Source organism: Drosophila mauritiana, chromosome 3L (genome assembly GCF_004382145.1).
Source record: "Drosophila mauritiana strain mau12 chromosome 3L, ASM438214v1, whole genome shotgun sequence".
In the NCBI taxonomy this organism is placed as follows: domain Eukaryota; kingdom Metazoa; phylum Arthropoda; class Insecta; order Diptera; family Drosophilidae; genus Drosophila; species Drosophila mauritiana.
The window spans coordinates 8,199,912-8,221,478 of NC_046669.1; the positions used below are offsets into that span (position 1 = coordinate 8,199,912).

At 47.1% G+C, this 21,567-nt stretch overlaps 1 protein-coding gene across 14 annotated transcripts; it reads left to right on the forward strand.

The window, feature by feature from the left end:
* Positions 1 to 142: 142 nt before the first annotated feature.
* On the forward strand, positions 143 to 20,862 carry LOC117139737 (arginine-glutamic acid dipeptide repeats protein). 14 transcript variants are annotated; one of them, XM_033302278.1, is made up of 15 exons: positions 143 to 683; positions 1,952 to 2,302; positions 11,999 to 12,130; positions 13,017 to 13,250; positions 13,314 to 18,084; positions 18,145 to 18,268; positions 18,349 to 18,493; positions 18,554 to 18,714; positions 18,877 to 18,933; positions 19,415 to 19,498; positions 19,570 to 19,696; positions 20,096 to 20,195; positions 20,294 to 20,388; positions 20,440 to 20,492; positions 20,755 to 20,862. In XM_033302278.1, the coding sequence occupies exons 3-15, from the start codon at positions 12,068 to 12,070 to the stop codon at positions 20,768 to 20,770; spliced, it is 6,030 nt and encodes a 2,009-aa protein (XP_033158169.1). In that variant the 5' UTR covers positions 143 to 683; positions 1,952 to 2,302; positions 11,999 to 12,067; the 3' UTR covers positions 20,771 to 20,862. The 14 variants fall into 14 exon arrangements, with proteins under 14 accessions (XP_033158169.1, XP_033158173.1, XP_033158177.1 ...); XM_033302282.1 differs by having other exon boundaries at positions 20,449 to 20,492; XM_033302286.1 differs by having other exon boundaries at positions 20,162 to 20,195.
* Positions 20,863 to 21,567: the final 705 nt, after the last annotated feature.

Genomic DNA, 21,567 nt, shown 5'->3' on the forward strand with positions numbered 1-21,567 from the left:
CAAATAAATTACCATTTTAAAAGAAAAACATACGAGTGCTCACTGACGAATGCTGTTGGCTACACAACAACTGCTGGCTTATTTAGCACTTAACCAGCAGCAATGCTGCCACTCTGCCACCGCGAGCCTTGCCAGACCCCGCAAAGTATATATTTTTACAAAATGGTGGCTTCTTCGCGGAGAAATTCGTAGTGGCGATTTTTAACAAAAAGCACGCATCTTGGCCAGCCAATTATTGCAATTTGCTGGCGAAAACATTCGCAACGACGCTGGCTGCGGCGTGTGGCTGGAAAATCCGCGAAAAAGCAACCGAAAATCGTGCAAGAACCCAGTGAAAATAACTGAAAGCGAAGGCAGGCAATAAAAAAACGCAAGCAAGCAACCAAAGTGCGTGCCTGTGTGTGTGTGTGTTCGTGTGTACGTCTGTGTGCGCTGCTCTCTGTCTGTGCCTGTGTGTGCGAGTGTGCCTCTCTGTCAGTGTGTGTGTGCGCAAAGTGTATGCAAAAAAAGAAGAAGAGAAACGGAGAAGAGCATTAAAAAAAAGCGTACGACGAGTTTCACGCGCGCCCAACAACAAAAACACCAGAAAGCAGCACCAGCAACAACAACAAAATCCAACAACACTTGGCAGCAGCGGCAGCAATAAAAAAAGCAACACAGCAACAACAAGCAGGCAGCGAAACGTAAGGAAAAATCTACAACAAGTGTGCGAAAATTAATTATTACTAAGTGTGTCACTAATTTAATTTGGAATCGCAGTTGCGCAGCGTGCAAATCATTCAAATTTATGTGAAGTCTCTCGGGCAGCAAAAAACAAAAAACCAAAAAAAATAACGAAAAGCAGTAAAACAGAGAAAACAGTGGCGTACCCCCCCGAAGTTTTTGAAAGGGGGACCGACGGGTGGGTGGGTGTTTGAATCCAGTCTATTATGAACTTTTTGGGGTAGAACAATGCAAACACGAACGAAGGCTCAACAAATTTGCTGAAAAGGAATCGCAAGCGCAGCAGCAGCAACAACAAAGCAAAAATCCAAGCGTCAGCAGCACGGGCAGCAACTAAAACAACAAAAACAGGCCAAGCAACAACAGCAGCAACCCACCACCGTTGTTGCCCCTTTGTTATTGTTGTTGTTATCGTCGGCGTCACCACCGACGCGACGCAACGCGACGCTCTTGCGACCAGCGCACCCACCACCCCCCAAGGATGCTCCTGCCTCGGACTAACCCCACTCCTGTAAAACCCCCACCACACCGCCCGCCCCTGTTCCCGTGACCGCTCCTGCTGGCCGTGCTTCTTCTTCTTCCACTCAGTCAACTGCTGCTGCTGACGTTGTCGGAAAAATGTGTCTTGTTGCCTTTTTGCTGGCTGATAAATAAGCTAAAATATGTACTTACCCACTATTAATGCTAGAGAAGTGTTTGGAATTGTATTTATTGGCAATAGATTATAAAACATATCGCTTTAACTGGGGTTATTCCCTGTACTAATAGTACTATTGATACGGAAACTACGACTTACTACAGATTTTCAGATAGCTATTGTTATTCCATTATTATTATACAGACAAAATATATAGATAAAATGGGTATTAATATTACAGATATTTTGAACATAGATATGCCTGGTTTATAAAATTTAAAAAGGAAAGGGTCTAAGAATATGGGTCACATTATTATGTAATTAAAAGTTTTCAACTCAAAACCAGGTACATAGGATTTAAACTATGCTCGCAAATAGCCAACGTATAAAATTGCCAAGTTCTATGGCCTCATTTTGCGACTGCTTTTGGTAGTAGTATCGCTAGTGGGGCATTGTTCTTCCTTTTTTTTTTGCAGGGGCTCCTTGCGCCCCAGCTGCTCAATTCTTCTGTTTGGTTCTTTCATTTTCTTTTCTTTGCTTAATCATCTCCCTCGTCTCGGCTCTCACCTACGTCATCTCTTCGCCTTCCAGCTGTGTTTGTGCAAATTAACCAAAATATACATTTCCGGCTACTCGCTGCCCCCTCGCTGAGCAACAACTACAACAACAACACCAATAACAACAGCAGGAACAACAATATCAAGAACAACAGGAGCAGAGCAACAAGAACCACCAAGACCGCCGCCCACCCCCTTTGAAAATCCATCGACACAGCACCACATCACCATCGTCGTCATCATCATCATCATCCTCAGCAACTTGGAGTCTGGAATCTGGAGACGGAGACCGTAGACCGGAGTTACTTTGCCGCCTGCTGCTGGAGAGAGGAGCATCTTCGTGCGGAACGCCTCGACGATACACAACCCCGACTACGGATTCATGGTGAGCCAAGACATCTGTTCGAGCCCGGCGCACACATTTAATTATAATTATTTGTTTGCTTAATTCGATACTTCACGCTGGCCCCCGTCTCATGTGTCACATCCCCTCGATGGGGTTGCTTGTTCATTGCGCCGAAGGGTTTCCACTTGGCTAATGGAGGAAACTATTTTTCAATGGTATCCCAAAGCAATTAGAAAACCGGGGGGCGTGTGCCCCTAATCCGTTGATTTGCTATTGTCGCTCATATTCGGATTTCTGGTGTTCATTTTGTGGCCTGGTATTTAGGGGGAATTGCGATTAGATCGGTGATAAGGCTTACACATACCCAAAACCCGCTGAAACAGATCTTTATCGCCGCACTTGTATACTGCTAATGAGTTGCCTTGTAGGCCAATTAGTACACCCTTGTTCGGAATAAAAAAAAAGGGTTGTCCGGGATCAGACAGTTTAGAAACTCTATTAGCGCATTGTGGGGGCTTGTTTGAAAATATTCCACGTGTTAATAACTATAGGAATCTATAGAAAGCGTTGAAAAATCACAGCAAAACTTGTTTTGATGCTCACCTATATGTTTATCAATTTAATAATACAGATAATATTGACTGCCTGCCATATTTGCATTTATAGTGCAATTGTTTTATGGCCACATCTAGTTAAATAGATTAATTTGTATTTGTAGCTATTGTGGGTCACTTGTTATTCAAGCCACATTGTGCAGGCTTAAATCAGAGCTAATGAGGGATTACCAGGTCATATGATACGCGCTTTTACGCATTGTTCATGGGGGATTTACGGATCTCTTTATCTCTTCCAATGAAGTGCCATGGTTTAACTTGCTTTTAGCCAAGTGAAATTCGAGGCGGTTAGTTCTTGGAAAATGGAGATTGATTTCGAGGAAATTCCCAGACAATTTGCACCGCTTGCCGCCGTGCTTATCTTCGAAACCCACACCCTGCCCATTTCCACATTTCCATTTGCTCGGCACGCCCGCTTATCTGCACCCACCGAACCAAAATCCACGAAGAGTGCGGCGGCGAGGCCATCTGATTAGAGACGCATTAAAAGGCTGGAGTGTTTAATTAATAAATAACGTGCTAATAATGCATTTAATAAAAAGGCGCACAAATAACAGGAATATTTCAGAAACACAAATACAAAAAAAAAAAAAAAGAAACAAAGTGCTGTTGGGAAATGGATGAGTTCCCTCGCGGTTTTCCGGCTCCTCTGGTTTTGGTACGGTTTTGTATTTTGTGTTTTGGTTTTTATTTCTTTTTTTTTGTTTTTGGTATCTCTGGTATGTTACACAGTTGCTGGTCGCCTTTGATGTCGGGGTTTTGTGCGCGCTTTCATATTTTATTATTAGTCATTTGGCTTATTTATAAGGTGCCGTTAAAGTTTAACTTTTATTAATCTGTTTTGTTGCGCTTTTAATTTATAAGTGCTGCTTATCTGATTGAAAAGTCCGTCCATCTATCCGCGCACACTTGACTCGAGTGTGTCGATTTATTGATGTCGATTAGAAATAAACGGAAGGTTTCCCCCATTCAGCCTCGGAGTTCTCGCCCCTCTTCGATCTGCTCTGTGCTCCGTCCATTACATAACCGATTTAATTAGCATTGCTGACTGGGCAGCCAAGCGGCTTGATCTGAGCCATCCCCACGAACAAAGCTAAACCTTGGACCTAGTGGTGTGTACGTGAGATAAGCTCGTGCGGTGGTAATTGGTCAATGGAAGTGTCAACAGCAGACAAATTGTTTAACCTTTTGATAGCTTCTTGGAATGTATTATGCGATTTTAGGTGTCGTTTCTAGCATATGTTACGTTTTTTTAAGCGCGAAAACCGGCTCAAAGGACCAAAGTGAATATAAGACTGGTTGCTTCAGTAAGAACTAATCCATAAGAGGGGTAATTAAATACAACACCAAAAACCTCAGCATCGGTTGCTTTCTCAACAAAATATTAAAAAAAAAAACCCTTTTCCCTCACGATGACATCGTTAGTCAAACACTCGCGGTGCTAAATCAATCCCAGTTACTGTTTCTGTTACGTGTTAACTCCATTTAGCGATAAGATAATTAGCACACACAGACTGCTTATTAAAATATACAATTCCGAGAGTGATGTATTTGTGGCTTGGCTGCATGTCAGCGTATTATTATTATTATTATTTATGCGTTATTTATAAAGCGAGAACAAAAAACGAAATATGAATAATTAAGCTCGTGTTAATCAGTGTAAAATCAATGAACAAGGCCCAAATGGGTGAGAATATAATGCATAAGCGTGTTAAATGGGCCCATAAATCTTTGGCGTTGTGTGTAATTCTATTAGCCAAGCGGAATAATACGCGACCCAGGAGCGGGAGGAGGCACATCATGCAAAGAGCTCATTTACAAACATACAGCCACTCGTGCAATGCCAGGCAAACAAATAACGACAGTTCCATAAACACTAGGAAAAAAGGGACACCATTCGAGGTGTACACAGTGTAGAAAGGAGGAAAATGCGAAAAGAGAAAGGAAAATGGAAAATGAATAGGGGAAAAGGAAAAGGGACCAGACAGACACAGACAGCCGCACATCCTGCCGCCTGCGGACGAGACACATCCCGACATAAGTAACACAAGACAATTTCCAAATGAAGCGCGGATAAGCTGCAAAATCCTTAAAATACTCTATAATAATTAATATTACTTAATTCCTTCTTAAGGAATTTCTAGGGAATTCTTATGGAATTTCTAGGGCATTTAAATGTTACTTTAATTAGCTAAAATTTCCCACAGAATTATATATTATTATATTACCCACAGAATATCAGACAGAATTGAATCAGATTGACTTTTGTGTTCGAAAATTTGTTTTTTCGAACACTCGCGAGGAAAATTCCTGGCGAGGAGTTTTGGTACTAAAGGGACTAATCGCACACATACACACACACACACACACACACACACACAGAGAGAAAAAGCCGCAGACTACAGAATTGGCTGGATACTTATGGTGCAAAAAGGAGGGGTGGGGTATGGAGGTTGTGAGCAAGAGGATGTGGATGTGGATGATTAAGAGGCGGACGGGGGACGGCGTGCAAAATGATGAAGGTATCTACACCGACAATCTGTTTAACAACTTCATGAGCAAATCCAACAAATCGTATGAAACGAAGCCGACAGCAGGCCAACAGCACAGACACGAGCGGACGTCGTTGTATTACGATTTGGACTCGGATTCGGATTCAGATTCAGATTCGGGTTCGGTTTCGGATGCAGCCGAGCGACCTCAGTTCGGATCGGATCGGTTAAGTTCGCATCGGATCGGGCCAATGGATATTTGCACCTGGGGTGGACCTTGGTCTCGTGGTTTATGGGTGTCATTAAACGCGAAATAACTAGAACAAGGGTTTATTAAATTTATGCTAATTGGTTTCGCTTGGGTTGTTAACAAGTTTTTATAACTGGCATTTTATAGCTATTGTATAGAACTCTATATAAAATAATTATTTGTGGGTATTTTTAACTTTTATACATTAAACAGACTTCAATAAAAGTAGAGTTTAAAAGCGTTATATTCGGATTAGAACCAATAGAAGGTCCACCCTAGAGAGCACAGGTTAGTCGGAGGAGGCGAGTACAGTGGCAGCGTTGTGGGTCGTTTATTTGGCTTTTGGAGCGTTGACTCGTCGTTGTCGGCTGTGCATGATGATGATGATGATGCAGAAGAGAATGATGATGATGACGACAACGATGGAGGAGACGAGGCTGCTTGAATAGATGCTCAATCGTTTGGGTTGAATGAAGAAAAGCATGTGGAGTGGCGAGTGGAATGAAGTGAAGTGCCCATGGAGTCCGTGTCCATGTCCGTATCCGTGTGTGTGGCAGAGATTGGAGCATGAATAGGAATGCCAAGGAGGAGACGATTGAGATGGAGGAGAAGGAGGAGCAGTAGCACCAGCGTGAGTGCCACTGCGGTGGCATAATGTTCTTGTTGATGTTGAGTAATGGGCATAACAACTGTAAGCTGCCTGTCCAGACAAAAACGAGAAGCAGAGTGAACCTGCAACCTGAAACAAGCTCGAAAAATGTCCAACAGAAGCAAACAATTCCATTACCCGGGCGAAGAAAAGAGAAATTTGTTTTATGGGTTTTTTGGCTAAACGCTGCGTCTCTCTCTCTCTCTCTCTGTCCTGCTTCCTCGCCACTTTGCCAGCAGCCTTTGTTTGTTTCTATCTGACTTCTGCAACGTCTGTTTTGACTTGTTGTGAAAATTTGGCTTTCACAACACGAAATACTAAGACTACCCATATTTGTGTGTGTGTGTGTGGGTGTGTGTATACAGACACAATCACACGTTGTCTCTGCAAAGTGCCTACGAACATTTAATGGGATTTCCGTACTTGACACGAACCCTTCAAATGGACAGATGCACAGGCATACACCGCTATTCACTCAAATGGGCGCTATTTGCTAGATATATATGTATATATATATATATATATGGACATATATGCATGCCTACCTTATGCCCCATGGTCAAAATGCCTATGACGAACTCAATTGGCCATGCTGCATGGTTAAATATGTGTGTGCGGCCCTCGGTCTTGGTAATTAAATGGACTCCTCTCGAACGCCTTAATAGAGTGGCTTTTGTTATGCCCTCGGGAATGCGGCGGAGCTGGGTAATTTCAGTTGAGTTATTTAGGTGAGGTCTTAAGGGGTTCTCAAACGGCTAAATTAGTGGAATTTCTCGTTCTTTACAAAGCGAATTCAAATGGAAGTGGCAATTCAAATGATTGCTTTTCAAATATATAAGCTGCTTTCGGCACAAAAATGCTGATGTCAAGTAATATATTAGCAGTGAAATATGGAAAAGCTAACTGCTAGTTTATTGTATAATAAAATGGCAATTTATATGCATTTTTCTTTCTTACTAAACAAACAGCTAGATTAATTCACTGTGAAAATATAATTTTACAGCAAAGGAAATAATTCATTATACGTTTACCTAAGCAATTCAAACAAAGAAGCTTATAACGAAATTCTAGGGCGCACTTGAGTGCGTTAATTTAAAGATCTCAGCCAAATGAATCATTAAATACACAAATGGGGCTATAAATAAAATAAACAAAATAGCCATGCACAGAAAACAGAAAACAGGAATCCAACTGGGACCAAAGGTTCGCTTGAGTGGTTCAATTGAAAGTTCCGGTCGATTGGACAAGTTCAGAGCGATTGAACCCCACTCGAGTTGTGGCGAGTCAATTGAAAACTGAAGGATGCCATTCCACCCCTTTTTTCCAATGGACTCCAATCACAGCCGGGGGTCTAATTCATTTACAGGCCATATCACTTAAACTTCGCCATCGCCTAGCCCCGGCTACTAACCTAATAATCTCGCGCTGAGAGCGTCGAGTAGATAAGGATAAAGTCTCGGCTTTTATGGCCCACGGCCGGGTCCACCCTTAATGTACAGTTGTGGATGGCAGCATAAGGGGCATTTTCCAGTTGTCTATCTATCTGTCTGTCTGTCTGGCGCTCTTATTAACGCCATCGTCGACGACTTGTTGTTGCAGTTGTTGCTGGCGTAGCTTGATGCCTATTTGTCAGTCAATTAGTCAGCTTATTGGCAAGCGATGATTACAAAGAGAAAAAACAAGCCAAGAGCTAAAGCTAAGCGGGAGAGCACCAAACAGCCAAGCAGCCAAATAGCAAAACAGCCGACAAGCCAGACGACGACGACGACGACAGTCGACAGCTTTTCCATTTCAAAAATTATACTCGACAAGGCTGAAGGAGTGAGCGGAGCGGAGATAGCCAAATGGAGAGAGAGACAGCTTACCGAGCGAACGAGTGGCCCCGCGTCGGATTTTCCCCACTTTCCATCTATCCCCACATGAAAACACGGCACCACCCCCTCCCCCTCCCTTTGGGGAGCAGAGCCACTCGCGTCCGTTTAGCCGCGTGCGTACACACAATTTTCCGCTACTCATGCTACAAATTGTTTATTGAATTTCCTCTTTCTGCGGCCGTTGTCGACGCTGTTGGTCTTTACACTGCGGAAAAAGATGTGTTTTTATGGGTTATTCAATATGGAAAATACCACATTTATATGAAAAATTAAATAGAAAAGTTTTTTCCTGAATTTAACGAATTCCTAGCAACATAACCAGTTTGCGTAGTTACTAAGCCAAATACGGATTCATATAGACTTTGAATTTTTATCAGTGTACTTTGTTCGTTGCTGCTGCTGGCATTCCAAGTTTTTATTTTCATTTACATTTCTCGCTTTGTTTTCGTTTATGTTTATGGGGTGTTTAGAAAACAATTTCCAGCCACAGATACGGGCTCCAGTCGAAGTTGTTAATCCAGTGTAACTTTATAATATGCGCTGACATTAATTGAGCGAAGACGGACGCGCCAGTTGAGCCTGACAGCATTATTGGCCTTAAATTTACACGCAGGTCACCACCGATGGAGCAAGGGGGGGAAGGTGGATATCCAGGGAGTGGAGTCCATGGAAAAAGCCAAGCCAAAAGCTCCATCCAAAGCGACATTGCTGACTCACAGAGTAAAGTGAGTAAGTGAGTGAGTGAGTGAGTGAGCCAAGTGCTCGAGAACGTCACGTAGTCAATGTACAGACTCTACCTCTACTCCTAGCTACTTCCGTCTCTGTTTGACTGCATATACCCCTCTCTTTCGCCGGGCTTGTGCCATAATTTGTGGTCTTTTACGGATGAAAAAGGGACGAGGACAGCAGGGGAGTGGCAATAACACACACACACACACACACACACTGAGGGCACTTTTCGGTGGTGGCAAATGTGTTCGAGCCTTTCGTTTTGTCTTTTCAGATTTTATGGCTTTGTGCGTTTACAACGTCGCTTTTTGTAGTACATTTGTTTTATAACAGCCGCTCGACACCGCCACAGAATAGAGCCAGAGCAGTAGCAGGAGCAGGAGCATGAGGCCAAAGAAGCCCGCAGGCGGCGGGAGGAACAGCTTAGCACATTGCCAGCAGTTATTACACAATTTTTCCCCAAGCGCCAGCCAACCAGCAGCCCAAATGGCATTGCACGCAGCGGAAAATGCAGTAATAAATCAGGGGAAAATTGTAGGTACATAGCTTTTTGGGCAAAGATTAATTTGATCATGTTCCGGGGTGACTGAATTACAACCCTTGTTCCTAATAAACCCGAACTATTCAATGGGTGGTTTATGAATCGATTCGATAGAGGGAAACCTACTTGGAAACCTTTCGAATATTATATAGTTTTTGAAACACTATACATAAGGTAAAGAAAACTTCAGGCATGATTAAATGTGCTGTTGAAAATGGGAGTTCTACGACATGATTATAGATAAGATGTACATTAATAATTTCTTACTGTGCAGCTGCCCGGGGCCAAACGGCAGCAAACCAGCGACAATGCTCGGCATGTGGGGATCGGGATTCAGTCGGTCGCGTGCCCTGCGCCCTGGTGGCCACCGCCACCTTGTGTGTGTTTATATGAAATTTTTCCACTCACGACTCCCCCATAAAAAAGTTTGCTGCCAGTTAAACCAACCAAGCAGCCAAGCAGTCAAAACCCAACCGGGCCAACAGGGCCAGGCCAAAGCCAAAGCCAAAGCAAGTAACCTGGCCTGATGTGATGTGGTGTGGTATGGTGTGGTGTGGTTTGGTATGGTTGTTGGAATGGAGCGGTGTGGTGTGGTATGGTATGGCATGGTATAGTATGGTGTTGCTGCTGATGTCGTTGATAAGTGTTGGCCCCAAACGCAGACCGTTCGCTGCACAGTGGAGCAGGGTACTATGGTGTGCTGAGGTAATCAAAAAGTTGGGGCTTCAAACCTTTCTGCAGGTTAGCTAAGTCTAAGTTTTTATTCAGATAGGCATCTGTACTAAAAACTCAAAAAAATATCCTCTTTTAGCAAGCTACACATTCACTTTAACATTGATAGCGTAAGAACTAACTATATAAACCAAAAATGCACCTATAGATAGTTAGCAAATACTGTCTCATTATAAACCTAAAAGTGCCTTATGCAGGTTTATAAGACTTGACGGGTGATGAGGAAATAAGTAGAACACTACTGATACGGGAAAAGCAATCCATTGATATCTCCGGCTTTTACGCTGGGTAAACAATTATTCATAGGTAAACATTCATTGGCATATTTCGCTGGCAGTCAAACAAAAGACGGCACAAATACTCGCATTTATTTCTCCCTTTCGACTCTGATGGTCATGAATATTTCATTTGTGTGTGCCTGTGCCGCCGAGGGGATTACCGAATCGAATCGAATCGAATGCGACCACGGTGCAACCCTCGGGTCCAGGTCCTCCACTCCCAGGCGTTGTGTGCCCCTCCTTCGGGTCCACCTCCTCGGGGATCGTGGTGTGGTGGCCTCCTCGTCCCGCTCGCCGTTGTCGTCAGTCATTTAGGCGGCGTGTCGTGCCTTATTGAGTGTAAATCTGTCGACAATGCGCACATACACCTCTATATATAGGTGTGCATATATCTGTTTTATTTTTTTTCTTTCTTTTTTTTGCCTGCCTCTGCAGATCCGATGTGAGTCGGGCAGCCGGGCAGCCGTAGTCGTTGCTCCCGTAGCTGTCGCTGCATTTAATTAATTGATTTTAATTGCCATAATTTGTGTGCCGCTGCCACACAACCGCAACACCGCCGGCATTCCTGATGTGAGTCGGCAAAGGCAACATCAACGGCAGGCAACGCACTGCGTCCGTCTGTCCGTCCTTCCGTCCATTCGTCCGTCCGTTTGCCTGTCATTGTGCCAATTGCCAATGATATTGATTCATAAGCAAATTTAATGATAATTCCTCTTGGTGGGGCTGACATGGCTATGGGTTATGGGAGTTGGGGTATGTAGTATGTATAGCTGGATGGGATGGTTTGGAACTGGAGAAGGCTTACTTAACCGCCTCGTTACAGTTATTCGCGGACTTACTTGAGCGGAAAATCTGTTTACAGCTGCACGCACACTCCAGAGACAGGCCCAGACAAGGCGAAGAAAAAAAAATGAAAGAACACCAGCCTGTGATGGCCGGAAAAAATGAGTAAAACTCTGTGGGGAGTCGAAGCTGGTAGTACCCTTGTGATAGCTACATCAACTATAGGATATGATTATATAATGCTAATGCTTTAACTACAAAATCTATTACCAGTTCTAAACAGATGGAATTGAGCACAAAGCAAAGCGATAAAATCGTTGTCAGGAATAACAACAAGAAGATTATAAAACCAACAATTGATCCCAGCTATAAAATCCATTAGTTTATAGGGTAGAATGCAAAACCATTCGTCTGTCAGTGCCGCCAGGCCAATACTCCGATCCTTCTCCGAATCCCTCGTGCTCTGTACGTGGCGGGCACATTAACATATGCAGGCGATTAAGTGGCAGAGAGCTCAATCGTCCGACAGCGTAAACCCCTAATTTCCCGGCCCCGTCAGCAGTGTCCCCCGGCCACGCCATCCACTCCATGCACTCACCACTCATCGCCACTCCATCGTTCGCACATTACACGGCATTATTTTTATGGATTATTTATTTATGCATGTTGATATGAACTTCATCGCTTTATTGAAAATGCTTTTTACAACACCGCCCATTCGCCGTTGTCTCTCTATATGTTTGAATCACTTTTTTTTAACGAATTTTCTCTGTGTGCTTGGATTTATTTGCAGTTGAATTTTCATATCGTAGAGGGCATAAAAAGGCTTAACACTGGACCGGAAGCGTGTTTTTAAAGGGTGATGGCGGCCTCCACTCAAGGAGAAATTCGAGTGGGTCCCGGCCACCAGGTAAACGATGTCTATGTACGTACATAACTCTCACAAATCAGAAATTCAGCTCACGGTAACAAAAATGAAATCAAAGAACTACAAAATTTAACAATTATGCAAAACGAAAATGTAGCCCCTATATTTCTTTTGTTTATTGCAAAAGTTGTAATTTATATTCCTTTGTTCTTCCTCTTGGATGTCTTCAACAAAAAGTTCGTTTACCAACTGTTTTTAAGCGTGTAGCCTTTGAAGGAACAGAAAATAAGTAATAACGAAAATAATGGTCCTGTTTCCGTTTCTAATTTCAGTCAAGAGAATCTGTAAAAAATGACTTTTCTGCCATATTTCGCAAACCCTTAGTAAACAAGATAAACTTCTATAAGTTCATTTAATACCTATGTTCTTTACTTCCGTATACAAATCTTTGTAACCTGAACTGATTAATATTTCATGTCATAAGATTCTATCGTTCCTTCTGATAAGGCTACAGCGAAATGCATTTCTTTAAACATATACATATATCGGTTACACTTAGCATAACCTTGTATATAACGCCTAATTCCTGTAAATAATTTGTAGTTCTAGCGTTTATGCAATTGGCTATTAATAGTTCGAATCCTCGATGAGTAGAAGTTGACCCAGTTCCAGATCCCAACCTTCTTCCCTGCTTCCCTACCGAAATCCGTTCGAAGAAATTCGTAGCACACATTATACATTATTCATCCATAATCATGCATTAGACTTAAGTTTGTGTATCATCTCGTGGGTGCTGGTAATCCCCCCGGATTGCCGGCACTAGCTGTCTTGCCTGTGGTGTGTAGTGTGCGTGGTGTGGTTGTGTGACTAACCCATCAATCGTTCTCCTGGAGTTTTTGAACTAATCCCAAAACTTTTCGTTTGTCTCCTGTGACGACTGAAGGCAAAACTGCCCGATTATAATCCAATCTCAAGCTTCCCCATCGACAAGGAAACCGATGAACGTGAACTAGAGGAATCAAGATGGAGTCCAGGCGTTGTGGCCGATGGCGACTTGTTAATGTTCTTGCGTGCGGCTCGCTCCATGGCTGCATTTCAAGGAATGTGTGATGGTGGTTTAGAAGACGGTTGTTTGGCTGCTAGTCGCGACGACACTACAATAAACGCACTCGACGTGGTGAGTTGCCCGAGATGATATATGCATATTGCAGTACTCTTTAATCCGCAATGCCCTTTTCAGCTCCACGATTCTGGCTACGATCCAGGCAAAGCTCTACAAGCGCTCGTAAAGTGCCCCGTTTCGAAGGGCATCGACAAGAAGTGGACCGAGGACGAAACAAAGAAATTCATCAAGGGTCTGCGTCAGTTTGGGAAGAACTTCTTCCGCATCCATAAGGACCTGCTGCCGCACAAGGACACGCCGGAGCTGGTCGAGTTCTACTATCTGTGGAAGAAGACGCCCGGCGCGAACAATAATCGGCCACACAGGCGACGCCGCCAAAGCGCCCTGCGACGCAACCGTGTCACGCGGGCCAACAACAGCAACAGCAACACTCCTCCGAAGAAGGAGGACACTCCAGAACCACAAACTGCGACGACGGCGACGGCGGCGGCAACCGCGGCGTCCGAGACGGCGAGTCGCTCATCGCCCGCTGTCTCCAAGGAGGAGAACAGCTCGCTCACCGAGGACGACGCCAGCGAGTGCGACAGTGATTCGAGTCTGACCCACAAAAGGGATGAATCACCCTCAAGGATGAGGACGCGTAACAAGCAACAGAACAACAACAGCAGCACCAGCAGCGGTAACAACACGGCCGGAAACGGTGGCGGTAACGCCACATCCATAAGCAGCGGATCAACCGGCGGCGGTGCCGCTGGCGGCAATAGTTCGTCTAAGGATCAATCAGCCAACGCCGTGGCTAATGGCAAGCGACCCAAGAGGGGCTCCGAAACACCGGACGTTTCCGGCGGAGCCTCAGTCGATAGTCCCAAGACACCGACGAAGGCTGTGGCCGAGAGTTCGGCCAATAAGCGCAAGGGTGGCAAGCAGGATACGCCCAACAAGAAGAAGCGAACGGAGCAGGAGTCCAACGAGCCAAGCGCCCATGAGGAGAATGCCATCAAGGAGAAGCGCAAGAGACCGGACAGCCCGGTTGAGAGTATGAACTCGGATAGCAGACCGGATTCAGTGCTCGACGATGGGGAATCGAATACCACGGACACCACCACCGCCGAGCAGCAGTCCACAAAGGACAGCAAGGAGACGGTCAGCTGCAAGGAGGAGCGCGAAATGGTCACCAACGATCTGGAGGCCAAGGCCGAGGAAAAGGCCATCAAGGCAGAGGCTTTGGCGGAAGACAGCAAGGATAGCGCCATCAAGAACATGGACGAGGAGACTAACATCCAGGCGCCTACCAGTGCAGAGACAAGTTTGGTGGATGGTCCCAATCCTAATGCCTTGTCCAGTCCGGTGGCCGCACCAATCACTATGAAGGTGCCGACAATTGCAACCGTTGAGGCGTTGAACGCTTCCGTCGACCGCAAGGAGGCGATCGAGAAGATGGAGTCGTGCGACAGCGATCCGGAGATGCTTAAAAAACTGGCAACCATTAAGCAGGAAGTATCTCCGCAGCAGCAACAGCACATTCAACAGCAATCACAGCAGCAGATGCAGCAGCAACTCGCGCCTGTTGGCATACCGCAACCTTCGTCTTGCCCGCCTTCGGAATCAGTCTATATCAAAAAGGAGCCCATGGAGGACTCGATGGACGCCACCTGCAATCAGAACAGCAACGAACCGCAAGACCTGAAGGTGAAGATCGAGATTAAAAACGAGGATGCATTGAAGCACAGTGCTGGAGGTCTGCCGCCTTCAGGTCCGTGTGCACCGCCTTCAGCTCTACATCCGCTCTCCGGAGCTCCGGTAGAGAGCGGCCAGGAGCCACTGCACCTGCAACATATGCCTCATGGGCAAGTAACAACGCAACCGCCCCCTGGCTACCTAATTGATGGCCAGCTAAAGTATGGACCATCGGGACAAGGTGTGCCTCCACAGCCACCACAACTGCACAGCGATGCGGCTGGAGGAGTCAGCGGAGCACCACCTGGAGCGCCGACCACGCCCCAGAAGTATCCGCCCGAGATGGAGATGAAGTTCGCTCCTCAGGATCTCAAGTATCCCCCACCGCCGCCTCTAGACGCACTCAAGTACAGCCAAGAGATGCAAGCTGCGGCGGCGGCAGCGGCTGCTGCTGGCAAATACGATATGAAATACATGATGGAGCAGCAGGGCAAGTACAACGTGGAGTTGTCAGCTGCACATCAGCCGCCAAGCAAGCCGGGCTACCAGGACTCGCTTAAGATACCCGATATTAAGCCCGGTTTCGGCCACCTGCCGCACAACGTTGGCTCTCCGCTTGACGCCGCCCATAAATACGGACCGCCGCCGACGTCGCAAGAGTCCCAGCAACAGCAGCCCCAGCCGCCGGCACATCAGGTACCGCCGGGAGCAACTCCACCACCTGGTATCGCCATGCCCAAGCCGCACTACCAACACGATGTGCAAACGCCACCGTTGGGACGGCCCTTCGAGCCTACCGGACTAATGCTCAAGTATGGCGATCCCCTGGCAGCCAAATACGGCCCGCCACAGGATCTCAAGTACCCGATGCCTCCGGTTTCTCAGGCGGGATCAGCGGACGTAAAGCCTTATGGCGGCGAGAATTTGATCAAGTCCTCACCGTACGGACCGCCGCCGGAGAGTCCTATCGATGCCTCTGCGCGCTCTACACCTGGTCAGGACAGCCAGGGCAGCAATAGCAATTCACAGCCGCCCTCAATGCCTCCGCAACCGCAGCAGTTCCAGTCGCCGCATCCCTCGCCGCATATGCCTTCGCCAGCAGGAGGTGGGCTACCACCGGGAATGCATCCGCAAAATCTCATCCACGGCCCGCCACCAGGTGCAGCGGGTGGCAGTGGCCCCCAGCCGCCTCCACCGCCCACATCGCTGCACCAGCCCACGCCCACGTCTGCAGGTCCACCCAGTCTGCAACATGGACTACATCCTGGCCACCAGCACTCACAGCTGTCTGCGGCATCATCGATACCGCCGAGTTCGATTGGAATTCCTCCCACGCTCTCAACTATGGCGCCCTCGCACATGCACCCGCACCTTCATCCACATGCGCATCTGCAGGGTCTCCATCGGCCGCACGATCTGCCGCCCAGTATGCATCCACATGCTCCCATGCCGCTGTCGTTGCAGGGGCATCCGCAGCACGGACATGGCTTGCCGCCCTCGCACACTTCTCAGCAACAGCAGCAGCAACAACAACAACAGCCCGGCGGACCAGCTGGCACGGTGCGAACTCCGTCACCAGCCCAGCAACCGCCGAGATCCATGCACGATCCGCAATCGTCTCGAGAGCCGCCCACATCGCAGCCCTCGACCACTATGGCAGGATCGAGTGGTCCAGGTGGACCACCGCCGCAACAGTCGCCGCATGCGCATCGCACATCACCGTTGCCAGGGCTCGCGGGTAGTGGTCCTCCACCTCCGGGACTCATCGGTCATCCGATGGCCATACACCCGCACCTGGCCCACTTGCCGCCCGGACATCCGGCTCACGCAGCGCTGGCCCATCCTGGACACCATCTGCTGTCGCACTCGATAGCGGGCTTGGGTCCTGGCGGTGGACCCATCGCGTTGCTGGCAGGACCCGGTGGGCTTGGAGGTATTCCAGAGTCCGCTCTAAGTCGCCGCACCCCGCCCTCACACCTGCCGCACTCGCATGCCTCTTCGGCCCCACTGACGGCTCACTCGGTGGCCAGTATGACGTCCACCAGTATGTCGCTGACCACCAGCACGGTGCCATCGTCCGCCTTTAGCCGCGCCAGTCCCAGCGTACAGATCTCGAGCAGTGGAGGAGGACCTTCAGGCCCCGGAAGCGTTGGACCTGGAGGATTGCCAAACTCATCGGCAGCGGCGGCTGCTGCGGCAGCTGCTCATCGGGCAGCTTCCCCGGCATCCAGCGTAAGCAGCCTAAGTCGGCAGAGTCCGCTGCATCCAGTGCCGCAGTCGCCGCTCAGCCATCATCCCTCGTCCTCTGCGTTATCCGCCGCAGCAGCTGCTGTGGCGGAGCGGGATCGACATGCGCTGATGCGACAGCAATCGCCACACATGACTCCACCTCCGGTGTCCAACGCCTCTTTAATGGCGAGTCCTCTGAGCAAGATGTACGCTCCACAGCCGGGTCAGAGGGGCTTGGGAACGTCACCACCACCGCATTTGCGGCCAGGAGCATCACCGCCGGTCATTCGCCACCCGCAGATGCCTCTACCGTTGCCACTGATTGCGCCCGGCGGAGGAATCCCGCAGATTGGAGTGCATCCGGGTCAGTCACCGTATCCGCACCCGCTACTGCATCCCTCGGTATTCTATTCGCCGCATCACCATCCATTTAATTCGCCATACGGCTATGCGCCTTATGGTCCTGGATTCCCGGCATACATGAAGCCGCCACCACAGCCAGGACAGCTCGATCCGGCAGCCGTGATGGCGGCCCACCATGCTGGATTGCAGGGACCACCGCCCCAGCAGATGCGTCAGGACGAGCAGAATGCAGCGGCCGCCGCTGCACAAGCAGCTGCTGAGAAACAACACCAAGCGGCTGCAGCAGCGGCAGCCCAGCAGCACAAGGCGCCGCAACAACAACCGCCTGGCGGAATGCCACCCAACAAACCGCCAACGCCAAAGACGCCACAGGGTCCGGGCGGTGGAATGCCCCCAGGAATGGGTGGACCGGGAACACCGACGGGACTGCCGCCAGGTGCCTATCCTGGCAGTCATATGCCGGGATATCCACAAGGGCCGCCTCATGGGTCACCCTTTGCGCCACAAGATGGTCAGCCTCACGGCCTGAAGCCCACATCGCACATGGACGCCCTGCGAGCCCACGCACACTCAGCCAACTCGGCGGGAATGGGCGGTGGACACCATCCTACGGAGCCATGTAAGATAGGCACTCAAGAAGTGAGAATTAGGGTGTATCTAATAACATGTCTAATTTCAGTGCCCATTGATATTGAACCGGATCCAGAGCCAGAGATTCCCAGTCCAACGCACAACATACCACGTGGTCCCAGTCCCGAAGCAAAACCGGACGACACCGAATGCCATCGCTCTCAGTCTGCCATGTAAGTGATATGCCAAGCCGTCTCGTATTTCTGCGCTCAAAGTGTTATATAAATAATAATATAATTTAATAATTTTATAGATTTGTGCGCCACATCGATCGTGGGGATTACAATTCGTGCACGAGAACAGATTTGATCTTCAAGCCGGTGGCCGACTCAAAGTTGGCCCGCAAGCGTGAAGAACGCGACCGCAAGCTGGCCGAAAAGGAGCGTGAGCGGCGACAGGTTAGTGATGATGTTATTTACAAGTTTACCAAAGCTAATATCATTTGTAATCCTACACAGCAGCAGCAGCAACAACAACAGCAGCAGCAACAACAGCAAGCAGCGGCCGCGCAACAGGCGGCACAGCAAGCCAAGATGAAGGCGGAGCTGAAGCCACCGTATGCCGATACGCCGGCACTGCGTCAACTGTCCGAGTACGCTCGTCCCCACGTCGCCTTCAGGTGAGTTTCAGGAGATGGAGGAACCACTTTTCGCCGAGTTTTACGTCTGCTGCTAGGATTTTGTTCAGTTCTCTTCTGCCGTTTGCCTTCTCTTAACTCCATTTGGGAGTCCACCAAGTCGCGTTCGATGATTGTAATTATTTCCATTCGATTCAATTTCAGTCCTGTTGAGCAGATGGTGCCATATCATCATCCAATGGGCCCCATGTACAGAGAGAGGTACAGTACCAAAGCCTGACAAGCCCTGTCTTCAATGCGAAAGCCATCTTACATATCCCAACACACAACCATTAACCCTCTCACGCCTCATCAATTCCAACCACAACTCAATATTCATCACTCCCCATTTCTCCCTTACATAAACAATACCATTGGGGATCTCTGGACTAACCTCTAATCTTTTACAAAAACCTAATGTTTATATTGAATATATTGAGATGTAACAAAAATTAATCAATGATTAGCGGTGTTATGTCAAAGGGATTCTAAAGAGCATCTTCATTTTCCTGCTTTAATACCCCCCAGCTTTTAACGAATTCGGTATCTTGTGCGCACGTCCAAAATTATGCTTCAGCTCTTTATAATTTGCAATTTCGTTTACTCCACGCTTTGAATAACCCTTACCAAAAACACAAAGATCCCAATATAACCAGCATTCGATACAGATTCCAGGTTCATATTAACATTTTATTACTTGCAGGGAACTGGAGGAGATCAAAAACGCACAAGCTGCTGCGGCGAGTCAATCCCGACTAGATCCGCACTGGATGGAATACTATCGACGGTTTGTTAAGGCTTGTTGATTAATTGAAGATGATTTTAACTGTATAGATTACTTTTTTCCTGTTCCAATAGCGGCATCCACCCCTCGCAGTTCCCGCTGTATGCGAATCCGGCGATATCGCAGATGGAGAGGGAGCGTCTGGGAATTCCACCTCCGCACCATGTGGGGTTGGACCCGGGCGAGCACATGGTGCGTATGGTAGGCTACACTTCTTTATTATTCCACTCGACTCATATTCACAAAATCAATCGTATTTGGAACGTCAAGCGATCGAACCGCAAAACCGAACCAATCACTATGTCCACTTGTTGTCAGCTCACCTGTTAACCAGTCCAGTACCCGCATAAAACCCAAGCACGTGTCCCGTCATGCCGTTCATGTTCTGTGCTAACCATTATTTGCCATGCCATGCTTTTTGCCCATCTCGATGGGGCACCTAACCAAAAACCAAACCAAAATCGAATCGAAACCGACATGTGTCGCCATCTAACCCGCATTACGCATAGTTACATACAACTTTCTATATCTTCTATTGGCGCCAACGCCCATGCAGCACTGGCTCTTTTGAAACTTTCTACGATATTCGATAATTTTCAGATACGATTGACGAGAGAATATCATGCACACTCTCATACTCATTTACATTTGCCTTTGCATCCACAGCCGCAACCACCGGAGGCCGGTTTCCAACTGCCACGTGAGTTTGTATAGCCCTTGAGGTTTTCGCAATATTTTATAGACCACAGAGGCCACATTAATAACTAATTCATATCTTCTCTTCACATCACATTTCAGCGAATGTTGGCCAGTATCCGCGGCCAAATATGCTTATACCTAGGGAGCCGCACTCGGATGTCCTGCTGCGCATGTCCTATGCCGACCAACTACAGGTTTCCCAATTCCCTTATCCACATCCTAACTCATTAATTACATATATACAGTATTTACAGGCCGCCGAGTTCCAGCGACAGTCCCTGCACGATCAGTACTTTAGGTGAGTGTTCTCTTAGCCATACAAAAAGAGGGTCTACAATTCGACGGTGGGTGATCTGCAAAATCTTTTGTATTTTACTGAAAGATGTGGTCTTCAATCTGAAATACATAAATACAAATCTGACAAGGGTATCAAAATTCGAGATAGGCTCATCCACCCCATTATAATATAGTTTATCCATCGTTTTCTTGTTGCTTATGTTGCCATTATGTTTCTGTTTCCGTTTCCATTTGATCATCGCCCGCTCTTTTCATTCCCACAGACAACGGCCCAGATAAGTGGACAGACAGCAATTGTAGAGAGCAAGCAACTGAACAAAGACAATACTCGGGCCGCGGCCGTGAGGAACTGCTTTGTGTGATTTTTGTGTTCAAGCGTTTACATTTTGTTTTCCACACGCACAACCCCACATACTCACCACAAAACAAACATCAACATCATCTGCAGAGACGACGTCAGCGTATATGGCTCAAGAATCCAGAAACCAGAAAACCAAGCGACTCAAAGTTGCGCAACGCCTTGTCACGTTTTTATGTAAAAAGTTAGTAAGCCTTTTTTGATTTAACTCATCCGTAGGCCTGATATCATCTTGTTTAGCATTTAATCTTAAGATTGTTTCGTACTCCATCTAATATTGTATTTTGGTAAACAGGAATCAGCTGCGTTAATCGGGAGTGGTTCGTCGATTGTTCCGGCTGCACACAGCACACTTCACACCAGACACTCACTGACCAAGGCATCCAGAATCAAAAAGCAGAAACCAACTACAAAACTAAACTAAACAAAACAGGACACGATGGTCGCAATATCTTAAGTATCCTCTTCATAGTGTATAGTGTTAAATTCTTAAACGTAAGCGAGATATGGAGCATGTTAAATACGGTCTAGACTTATTAAGGCAATGGAACAAAATCGAACTTGGCACACAAATTTTTATGGAGGTTTTCAAACAGCTTATATATATATGTATATGAATGTGCTACACTTCGACAAAAACTATCTAGTAAGCTCCACAAATCAATTGATTTAGACACGATGATAACTAAGCAAAACCAAAACACAAACTCACCAGCAC

What these genes read in the sequence shown, in the direction of transcription:
- LOC117139737 (XM_033302278.1), top strand. Translation starts at nt 12,068, where the DNA reads ATGGCGGCCTCCACTCAAGGAGAAATTCGAGTGGGTCCCGGCCACCAG. An exon ending in GCGAGCACATGGTGCGTATG is followed by an intron (nt 19,697 to 20,095) that starts GTAGGCTACACT and finishes GATAATTTTCAG; the next exon opens with ATACGATTGACGAGAGAATA. An exon ending in CCTATGCCGACCAACTACAG is followed by an intron (nt 20,389 to 20,439) that starts GTTTCCCAATTC and finishes ACATATATACAG; the next exon opens with TATTTACAGGCCGCCGAGTT.